Source organism: Neovison vison, chromosome 2 (genome assembly GCF_020171115.1).
Source record: "Neovison vison isolate M4711 chromosome 2, ASM_NN_V1, whole genome shotgun sequence".
NCBI classification, from domain to species: Eukaryota; Metazoa; Chordata; class Mammalia; order Carnivora; family Mustelidae; genus Neogale; species Neogale vison.
Window position 1 is genome coordinate 27388939 of NC_058092.1, and position 10750 is coordinate 27399688.

Consider the following 10750-nt stretch of genomic DNA (forward strand, 5'->3'; position numbering starts at 1 on the left):
GCAGGAACACAAGCAGGTGGAGTGGGAGAGGGAGAAGCAGGCTTCCCACCAAGCAGGGAGTCCAATGTGAGCCTCGTTCCCAGGACTCTGGGATCTTGACCTGAGAGGAAGGCAGACGCTAAACAACTAAGCCACCCAGGCACCCCAACAGGTTTCCATTTTAAACAAGGTTGAGAACACTCTGATGCCCTGCCAAATTTATCTAAATAGATTTTTACCCATATCTGGTATGTCTATAGAATACAATCACGTGTGGTTATGGGTTCCTCCTGTGTTCCCTATCCTCCATAGTAGCAAATAATAGAAAGGTGCCAGGACGCCTGGGTGGCTCAGTTGGTTGAGCAGCTGCCTTCGGCTCGGGTCGTGATCCCGGTGTCCTGAGATCGAGTCCCGCATCGGGCTCCTTGCTCGGCGGGGAGCCTGCTTCTCCCTCTGCCTCTGTCTGCCTGTGCTTGCTCTCTCGCCATCTCTCTCTGATAAATAAATAGAATCTTCAAAAAAAAAAAAAATAAATTACTCTAGAGGCTCCCCCCAATTCAAAGGATTACCTCTGTTGGTCTCAGGTTCTTCAAGTATCACAAAGGAATCTTCATCAGCACCCAGTCGAGGTTTAATGGAAACATCTACCCCCAGTTGCTTAAGTCTATCCAGAGTGAACCTCCTCACTTTTTCAGGTGGCACAATTATTGATTTAGTTTGCTGCCCAGGCTCCTCCACCTTCTCATCTGCCTCTCCTGTTTTCTTCAGGATTTCCTCTTCCACCAGAGCACGAGGTTCAGGTGCCACAAGCCCTCTGGCTTGACAATCCTCGTCCTCATTCCTGAGGAAGCTGGATTCCTGTGGTGCCACAGAGCTGTCCTCAGGTGAAGGTCTATTGTCACTCTGCTTCTGTTTCTCCTGAATTTCTTGCTCTTCACTTCCCATCAAATCCTTACTGCAAGACTCGTCTGATCCAGTAGTGGTCTGGGGTTCCTTTGAAGCTGCAGGGAGGGCATGAATTTCCATTTCATATCCTACATCTGTTGTCTGCTCAGAATCTTTGCTATGGTGGTCATTAGTCTTCTCACTTGTATTTGCAGTGTCTGTGGTTTCTTTGGGATGGCTTGACTGATACTTAGATGACCTAGAGAAGGGAAAATGAGCTGAAGTTGAAAACTATCCTATGTGTGAAACTCTCATAATAATATCAATTAAATTGGTTTTAGGAGTGAGTAATCTGAACTTTTTATACCAGATGGTTGCTATAAAACTGAATATTTACAAAAACTATAATCACAAGGAAAGAGAGTTCTTACTTCAGTAGTGCCATGGCATTTCCCTGGCAAGTGGGTCGGGGTTTACGTTTGAAGAAATCATGAATGGTTTTATTCTCAGGCATATGATATGGAAGATTAAGTGCAGACTCTATAAAATGGAACAAAACAAGCAAATACATATACTGTATATTTGTAATGTCACTTCATACTCAGTTAACTAAACAGTACAGCAAAAGTCATCACGAGAAACAGAAAACAATCCTGGATTTAATAAAGATGGGATCTAAGCACAAAAGAACTTCCTGAAGACCAGTGGCTTTTAAACCTAGTTGTGAAATCAAACTGATCCAGGAAATTGTTTGTTTTTTGTTTGTTTGTTTTTTTAATTTTTTAATTTTTTATAAACATATATTTTTATCCCCAGGGGTACAGGTCTGTGAATCGCCAGGTTTACATACTTCACAGCACTCACCAAAGCACATACCCTCCCCAATGTCCATAACCCCACCCCCCTTCTCCCAACGCCCCTCCCCCCAGCAACCCTCAGTTTGTTTTGTGAGATTAAGAGTCACTTATGGGGGCGCCTGGGTGGCTCAGTGGGTTAACCTGCTGCCTTTGGCTCAGGTCATGATCTCAGGGTCCTGGGATCGAGTCCCGCATCGGGCTCTCTGCTCAGCAGGGAGCCTGCTTCCTCCTCTCTCTCTCTGCCTGCCTCTCTGCCTACTTGTGATCTCTCTCTGTCAAATAAATAAATAAATAAATAAAAAGAAAGCACACTGCTATTAAAAAAAAAAAAAGAGTCACTTATGGTTTGTCTCCCTCCCAATCCCATCTTGTTTCGAAATTGTTTGTTTTTAAATGTTTATTTATTTGACACAGAGAAAGAGGGAGAGAGCAAGCACAAGCAGGAGAAGCAGCAGGCAGGGGAGAAGCAGGCTCCCCACTGAGCAGAGAGCCCAAAGTAGGGCTTCATCCCAGGACCCTGGAATCATGACCTGAGCCCAAGGCAGACACTCAATGACTGAGCCACCCAGGCTCCCCTAAAAATAAAGTCTTAAAAATCTCGGGGGGGCACCTGGGTGGCTCAGTGGGTTAAGACTCTGCCTTCGGCTCAGGTCATGATCCCAGGGTCCTAGGATCGAGCCCCGCATCTGGCTCTCTGCTCAGTGGGGAGCCTGCTTCCTCCTCTCTGCCTGCCTCTCTGCTTACTTGTGATCTCTGTCAAATAAATAAATAAAATCTTAAAAAAAAAAAAAATCTCGGGTACTCGGCTCAGTTGGTTAATGTCTACCTGTGGCTCAGGCTGTGATCTCAACGTCCTGGATTGAGCCCCACATCAGGCTTCCTATCCAGGGGAGAGTCTGCTTCTCCCTCTGCCCCTCCCCCAACTGATGCACGTGTGCACTCTCTCTCTCAAATAAATAAGTAAAATCTTAAAAAAAAAAAAAAAAAAATCCCTAACAGCCAAGTTGAACTTACAAAGAAATATTGTGATTTGCCTCAAAGTTACTGCACTGGTTTACATTACCTCGAATAAGGCGCTGAGTTTCACTATGCAGTTTTTTTAACGCTTCCTTACTTAATCTGGCTGCCTTTCTTTCCTTAGAGAAAACAAAAAGTGAGACTACATTAATGCTATTATCCAGAAAGATATTCATGCTTCAAGAGTTTGCGCTCTCCAAGAAAAGCGGACGGAGAGAGAAAAGTAAGCAGTAAGTTCAGTACAATATAAACTCAAGATTGCTTATTTTGCCTATCACAGAATTAATTTAACACAATCCATATTTGTGTCCCTACTATATACAAAGTAGTATCTTGGGTACCAGGAAAATATGACAGACATGATAAAATATTTATCCCTCAGAAATTCACAACCTCTTGGGGAAAGAAATCAACATGACAATAATACAGAGCCCTATCTCACCTTCCTTATGGTGCCTTTTGACGACTCAGTTTCTTCTCCAAACGGATACACTCCACTCTCCAAAGACAGTTCCTTTTTCTAGAAGCAAATATTACAAGTTGAAAAATATGGAGAAAAATTAAAATGAAGGGGCGCCTGGGTGGTTGAGTCGGTTAAGTGACCAACTCATGATTTCAGCTCCAGTCATGATCTCATGGGTCATGGGATCCAACTCTACATGGCACTCTGCACTGAGCAGGTAGTCTGCTTGGGATTCTCTCTCTCTGCCCCTGCCCCCAATACAGTTCACTCTCTCCCACTCTCTCTCTCTCTAAAGGAAATAGATAAAACTTAAAAAAAAAAAAATTATTTGAAAAAATTAAACTAAAATAAGAGGATATTGGCTACTCAAAAGATTGGTTTTGTATCCCAACATCACATTATGCTATGTTAATGATGAGTCAATAATTATCAAATAAAAGTTTTAAACATACAGCATCCCTATAAAGCCTAAAAAAAATTTACTGTCTTGAATGGAGGTTGGGCTGTTTCTTACATTTCTTTTCTTTTCTTTTTTTTTTTAAAAGATTTTATTTATTTATTTGACAGAGAGAGATCACAAGTAGACGGAGAGGCAGGCAGAGAGAAAGAGAGAGAGGGAAGCAGGCTCCTTGCTGAGCGGAGAGCCCGATGCGGGGCTCGATCCCAGGACCCTGAGACTATGACCTAATCTGAAGGCAGCAGCTTAACCCACTGAGCTGCCCAGGTGCCCCTGTTTCTTACATTTCTTTATTATATCTTTCCCTAAGGAAGGACACTGACTCCCAGGGAGCTAAAGATAATCTTAGCAAGAACAACTGTGCTTCCAAACATTCAGGACAATAATATTTGACTGTTGCCTCTCTTTGATACCTTTCCAGAAACACTTGAGATTCATTTCACAGAAGCCACAGGATTATAAAATTTATATCTCAACAATATAAAGTATCTTGTTTTCTTCTTAACATTCCTATGAGGGCAGTCAAAATACTAGCTTCCTGGGGTGCCTAGGTGGCTCAACTGGTTATGCATCTGACTTTGGCTCAGGTCATGATCTCAGGGTCCTAGGATCAAGTCCCACATCGGGCTGTTCAGCAGAGAGCCTGCTTCTCCCACTACCCCTTCCTTGCTCATGCTGTCTCTTTTTCTCTCTCTCTCTCTCAGTTGCTGTTTCTCTCTCTCTCTCAAATAAATAAATAAAATCTTAAGAAAAAAAATACTAGCTTCCACACAAGTTAGCATGTCTATCACCTGTAATGTCTGATTCCAAAATTAACAGCCAAAAAACCTACATCAATTGCCACGTGTTTTTCTTCAGTTAAAAAAAAAGTTCCGACAGTAAATCAGAAGATAAAGCAAAGGTTAGAAACAGTGGGTTAGCTCTTCTGCAATCATCTTTTACTTGCCTTGTATTTTTTTACTTTGTTTTTCACAGCTGCCCTTATTGATTCTAATGACTCTTCGTCTTCCAATGCAAAGTCATTTTCCTCTTCCTCCTCCTCTAGCCCAGTTTCAAAAAGGTCTTTATCCACAAGAAGACAGCCACTGTCATTAAATGGCTGTTTCACATCATCTTCCTGGATGATACATAAAGAAAAAGCAAAATCCAATCACCCAAACTCCAATATTTCATAACATCATAAGGTAATTTGGATCAAGGCATTAAAAAGCCCATATTCCATCAGTAGACAAATATAAGGCATTCTAGAACATTCTCTCTGGTTCCTACCCACAATTTTCCTTTGAGGTTCATGCTGTGATTTTAGTGTCCTAAACTAACTTAGTAAACAGTATATATATTTTTTGAAGAGTCAATTAAATACTTATTAAGCAACTACTTTATAAAACGTGATGGTTTCTCTAGTTAGCAAATAAGACTTGACTTATGGATACCTAAAAAACTTTCCTCTGAAAGTTAATTTTCATTAGAACAGAGGCAGCAATTAATCCATGTGCTCACAAAGAAAATCAGAAATCTATTAATTTGGAAGTGTCCGTTTATCCAAAATGGAGAATGAGACCAACAAGTTTAAATTACTTTTCTCATTACTCACAATGCAAAACAATCAACTCAAAGCTATATTCTGAGTGCAGAAACCCAAGAACTGAAAGCAACTCTTTCTAAGATGTGAACTTCATCTGTCTTAGAAAGAACAAATGTATTCTTTTGAATATACCTCATTTTTTGTTTCCTTTTTTTTTAGCCGCCTGATTTTTTCCATCTTTTTTTCCTCTTTCTCAAGTCTTCTCCTTGATTTTACTTTGGCTTTTCCTTCAGTTCCTTCTTTATCATGTTTGAGTTTTTTGGAAATCTTTCTGTCAACTGGGGAGTCCACAGAGTTTTCAGATTGGAGACTCTGCTCTAAGCAAGGCATCACCTGGGTTTCAAGGTTTTCCTGATACAAAGACTCCTCGATGTCATTTTCAGCACTGTCTGCCAGAGTTTTATGAACCCTTCTGACTTTTCCACTTTTTCCGGCATATAAATTCTCTTTATTTTCCTCAACACTGTCATAGGGAGTTTTCTCTGGAGAGGCATTTGTGTTCTCTCTCTCAGAATCACTGTCTTGTAGCACCTTCCTGCTTTTCAATTTCTTACTCACGAATATCTCTTCATCTGAATCTGGAGGAAACATAATTTTTTTTAGAGGTCTACTGTCATTTGGCCCGCCTCCTAGTCCCATTGCTTCTCAAAAACATCCAATTATCCATGTGCTATGTCACCTTGTGAAATTATGTAACTACCACTAAGAACTGACTGTAGCAAAGTAAATCTAAAAATAGGTTTTGAAAAACATTTTCCCTGGAAAAATGTCTCTTACTAAGAAAAATAATTATATATATTTACAAAGTGTAAAGTTATTCTAATTCTTCTGGCAGGTGTTAAAAATCCTTTTATTAAAGGATGAATGCGGGACGCCTGGGTGGCGCAGTTGGTTGGACGACTGCCTTCAGCTCAGGGCGTGATCCTGGAGTCCCAGGATCGAGTCCCACATCAGGCTCCCAGCTCCATGGGGAGTCTGCTTCACTCTCTGACCTTCTCCTCGCTCATGCTCTTTCTCACTGTCTCTCTCTCAAATAAATAAATAAAATCTTTAAAAAATAAATAAATAAATAAATAAATAAATAAAGGATGAATGCATTCAACAAGGCAATGTGGTAGCTTCTAAACATTTTATACATTCAATAACATTACAGAAATGCTTAATGTCAAAAGGGTACAAGCACTACTATTTTGTTTTTATAATAAATAAGATAACAAGGTTAGGCATTAATAATTTAACAAACCAAAAGAATAATGAAATTAATCCAACCCACTTACAATCCAGGCCCTCACACTCTATTCCTAAAAACAGAATCACTATTACAAACCTCCGTCACTCAAGGGTACAATGGTTTCGCAGCTGCCTTGTCCACTGTCTGAAGGACTATTGGCTTCTTCCTGTGAAATGAGCTTTGAATCACTGATTTCTAGGTGAACCTAGAAAATGAGAACATACTTTGCATTAGTCAGTTGGGGACAAAAACCTCTAAGTACATAATGATACATAAATCATCAAAGGATTGTAAGGCTGAAGTAAGGAAAACACCAATACAATGGTTCAACGAAGGGTGACATTAAGAATTACTGGACAAGGGGCACCTGGCTGGCTTGGTTCAGTGCAGCATATCACTCCTTTTTTTTTTTTTAATAAGATTTTTATTTATTTATTTGACAGATAGAGATCACAAGTAGGCAGAGAGTCAGGCAGAGAGAGAGAGAGGAGGAAGCAGGCTCCCTGTGGAGCAGAGAGCCCAATGTGGGGCTCGATCCCAGGATCCTGGGATCATGACCTAAGCCAAAGGCAGAGGCTTTTACCCACTGAGCCACCCAGGTGCCCCTGAGCATATAACTCTTGATCCCGGGTTGTGGGTTCGAGCCCCAAGATGGGTGTAAAGATTACTTAAAAATAAAATCTTAAAAAAAAAAAATCACTGGACAAAAAACCAAAAATTCATTGTTCACCTTTGAAGAATGCTATAGAACCAATGGCTTTATTTTGAGTAATGGTGCGTAAATAAAAAGAATCAAGCATTTACACATATTCTGTCTGAACTACTGCTCAGTGTATTCAAACGACGTGTTAACACCACAGAGATGCAATCCAGATGTGAAAAACTCTATAGAAAAAACTATGTGCTTCCTTAACAGTAAACAGCAAGAAAAAAAGAGAAGGGAGAGGGACCTATGTAGAGTCAAGATACACACACACACACACACGCGCGCGCGCGCGCACGTGCGCGCACATATCAACAATTGTAATATGCAGACTTTGGATCCTGTTTCCAATAAACTGGAAGTATACATATGAGTCAATGAAATATGAACACTAGATATTTAGTATTAAGCAACAATTCTAAATTTTTTAGGTGTGGTAATAATATTTGTGGTTATCTGTTTTGGAAAGCTCTTATCTTAGAGATGCATTATGAAATATTTGTAAATGAAATGATGTCTGGGATTTGCCTCCAAATAATCCAGTGAGGGGGGAAAGTGGGTGGGACTATAAATGAAATAAGATTGACAAGATTTGATAACTGCTGAAGTTAGGTGATAGGTTCCTTATACCAGCCTTTCTGTGTTTGTTTATGTTTGAAATTTTCCAAATAAAACCATTTTAAAAGTCTCAAGTAAGGGGCACCTGAGTGGATCAGTGGGTTAAGGCTCTGCCTTCGGCTCAGGTCATGATCTCAGGGTCCTGGGATGGAGCCCCACTTCAGGTTCTCTGCTCAGCAGAGAGCCTGCTTCCGCCTCTTTCTCTGCCTACCTCTGCCTACTTGTGTTCTCTCTCTGCCAAATAAATAAATAAAATCTTAAAATAAAGAGAGAAAAAAAAAGAAATGTTTCCAAAAAGTCACAAGTAAAAGATATAAGTAGGACTGCTGTGTTAGGTGACTTGACCAGTTAGTGACCAGGCTGATCCTAGAGGCCAGATCTCCTACATCCTTGGTGCTCTTAGGGCTCTGAATCGACATAATAGGAGGGTAAATATTAACATCTGTAAAGTAGTAGGGCACTACCCATCTTATTGGTTTCTCAAACAATTATTAAATTGATTTAAATGTTTGGTACAATTATTTAAATAATAACCAAGGGTAACAGGTACTGAGAAATCACTGAGGATCATCATGCATGTGCTGATGTTTCTCTCAACAATCTAAAGCAGTAAGATTTTTTTTGTGGATGCTGAAACTGAGTTTAGGTAACCACATAACTCAGTACGGTGTTGCTCTGAATCACTTTATTCTAGGCAATCTGTACCAGTATCAGCAACAATCAGGGCCAAGAACAGGGTGAAGACAGAGTCAAGTCTCAAAAACCTCAGTAATCAAGATAGTATCTTAGTGCAGTATTTAAAAAAGACCAAATTGATAAACTATGGTTCATGAGGTCAGCCAACTACTTCTATAAATAAAGTTTTATTGGAAACAAGGCAAGGATTAGAGGAAGGTGAGGTGGAGTAGTGCAACTGCAGGGTTTTACTTTATTTTTTAAAAATACTGTATTAAAATACTATCTCAATTACGGAGTTTTGGGGAGCCCTCTGAAATTCTGCCCCCAAGGCTAGTATGTCACCCTAGTCCCGCCCCAGGAAAGAACACGGGTCTGAAAACAGATGCTTCCATGCCCAATCCCGCCAGCTATCAACCAGCCACCAGCCGGGAAGCCCCGAGACTGCAGCTTCTCTCCGGGTCCCGTACGATGACCTCAAAGCCCCCTTGCAAACTCAATTCCGAGTTCCCAGAGACTCCCGCCGTCCACTTCCGGGGAACCCAGCGGCCCAGGTCAGCCTCGGCCTGCCTCTGTTTTGGGGAGTTGAACAAGGAAGAGCCCCGGCTGCAGGAAACGCGCCAAAGGGGAGGCCGGACGGGCGGGGCCAGCTGAGGAACCGCTGGCGGCCGCCTGAGCGCGCCGAAGGGGCCACAAGCGACGCCGCCGAGCTCACCGAGGGGCGGGAAGCCCAGCGCGAAACTGGACGGCAGGGTCGCTAGCCCACCGGGCTGCGGAGGTAACCCGCCAGGCCCGACAGCGCGCCGCGCCTACACAGAGCACGCCGGGAGCTGTAGTCCTTCCGGCGTCCGAGACCTGCTCCGCCCGGCTCGACCCCTACCCGACACCGCTCCTCGGTGCCAGGCCTCTGGAGCCGTGGACGGGGATCTGTGCACGAACTCACCTCAGAAACTACTTCGCCGGTCATGACTCCGGCTTCCCCGGCGCTTCGCTGTAACGGAGCAGGTCTCCAGTTTCTTAGCCGGGGTGCAGCTGCTCCCGCCGTCTCCAGTCAGGCGACACTGTTCGAGCTTTCGCGCCCAGCCGGAGTGGAGGCCCCGCCCTAGCGATTCGCACCAATCCCGAGGAGTCTTTCTACATGAGGCCACGCCCTCCACACTGTCCTACCAATCACAAAGCGCCTTCGGCCAGTCCCGCCCGTACAATCTGGGTTGGGTTGGCGGGTCCCGGCTCCTCCAGTCAATTGAACCTAAAGGAGGCAGGGGGTATCGCGTCTGCGGGCCGAAGGGGCCCTCTGACCTCGTAAGGCAATAGCAGGCGAGTGGTGGCCTTTGACCTTTGGCCCTTGCCGCAGCGCATTTTGAGGAGTAAGCCTTCCAAGCGGGAAGTGAACTAAGAGAAGATCCCAGGGCAACCGAAGGTACCTGTAGGGATTTTCTCCAAGACCTCCCTCCATCCCTAGAGCAGCTAAATCCTACCTGCTCCTTCTCGTACCTTGCATTCACGCTACCCGACATCGACAAAGAAAAGTTTTGTGGGCTGCTCAGATACCAAAGAATATCCTTGGATAGACTTTACAATTTTATTTAAAGTTAATTTGAGGGCGCCTGGGTGGCTCAGAGGGGTAAGCATCTGCCCTGGCTCAGGTCATGATCCCAGGGTCCTCTGGAGCCCTGCATGGGGCTCCCTGCTTGGCGGGGAGTTGACTTCTCCCTCTTTCCCTCCCCCTTGCTTGTGCTCTCTCTCTTTCTCTCAAATAAATAAATCTTAAAAAAATAATAATAAAGCTAACTTGAGGACGCAGAAAACACCTACCTATCCATTCCTCGACTCTTTAGACAAAGCAAGAAAAAAGAATAAAAGATCTGGAGTCAGACTAAGCCCAGACAATTCTAATCCCTTGTCATTATGCTGGTCACATCTTTTCCCCCCGCGGGTCCATTCTCTGTCATTCCTTATCCTGCTCTGTCCATGCAAGGTTGACTTCTCCCAACTGTGTTACCCAAGTTCCCTTGACCTCAGGCTTCTGGTTGAGTCAAACTCCTGGAAGATACTTTACAATGTTACTGTTAAGGAGGAGATCAGAGAGCACCAAGAAAGAAAGGCCACTGTAGTTACCGTCTCCACTTCACTCTCATGATCCTATCCCCTGGTAGGTAACCAGCTCCTTCTAGTTTTCCCAGGACTTTCCCAGTTTTAGCACTGAAAATCTCACCTCCTGAGATTCTCAGTCCCAGGGAAACCAGGATAGTTAATTACTATATCCACCGGCCTCCTCTT

At 43.2% G+C, this 10750-nt stretch overlaps 1 protein-coding gene across 1 annotated transcript in view; it reads right to left on the reverse strand.

Moving 5' to 3' along the window:
- The window catches only part of CLSPN (claspin), a 33096-nt gene extending 23513 nt beyond the window's left edge, over window positions 1-9583 (reverse strand). The window contains exons 1-8 of the mRNA XM_044237788.1: window positions 9414-9583; window positions 6571-6679; window positions 5376-5821; window positions 4605-4775; window positions 3181-3258; window positions 2785-2857; window positions 1296-1404; window positions 549-1123 (exon numbers count right to left, since the gene is read on the reverse strand). Coding sequence (XP_044093723.1) covers window positions 549-1123; window positions 1296-1404; window positions 2785-2857; window positions 3181-3258; window positions 4605-4775; window positions 5376-5821; window positions 6571-6679; window positions 9414-9437 — 1585 coding nt within the window. The 5' untranslated portion in view covers window positions 9438-9583. The remainder of the gene's footprint in view (window positions 1-548; window positions 1124-1295; window positions 1405-2784; window positions 2858-3180; window positions 3259-4604; window positions 4776-5375; window positions 5822-6570; window positions 6680-9413) is intronic.
- Between the last annotated feature and the right edge of the window lie 1167 nt (window positions 9584-10750).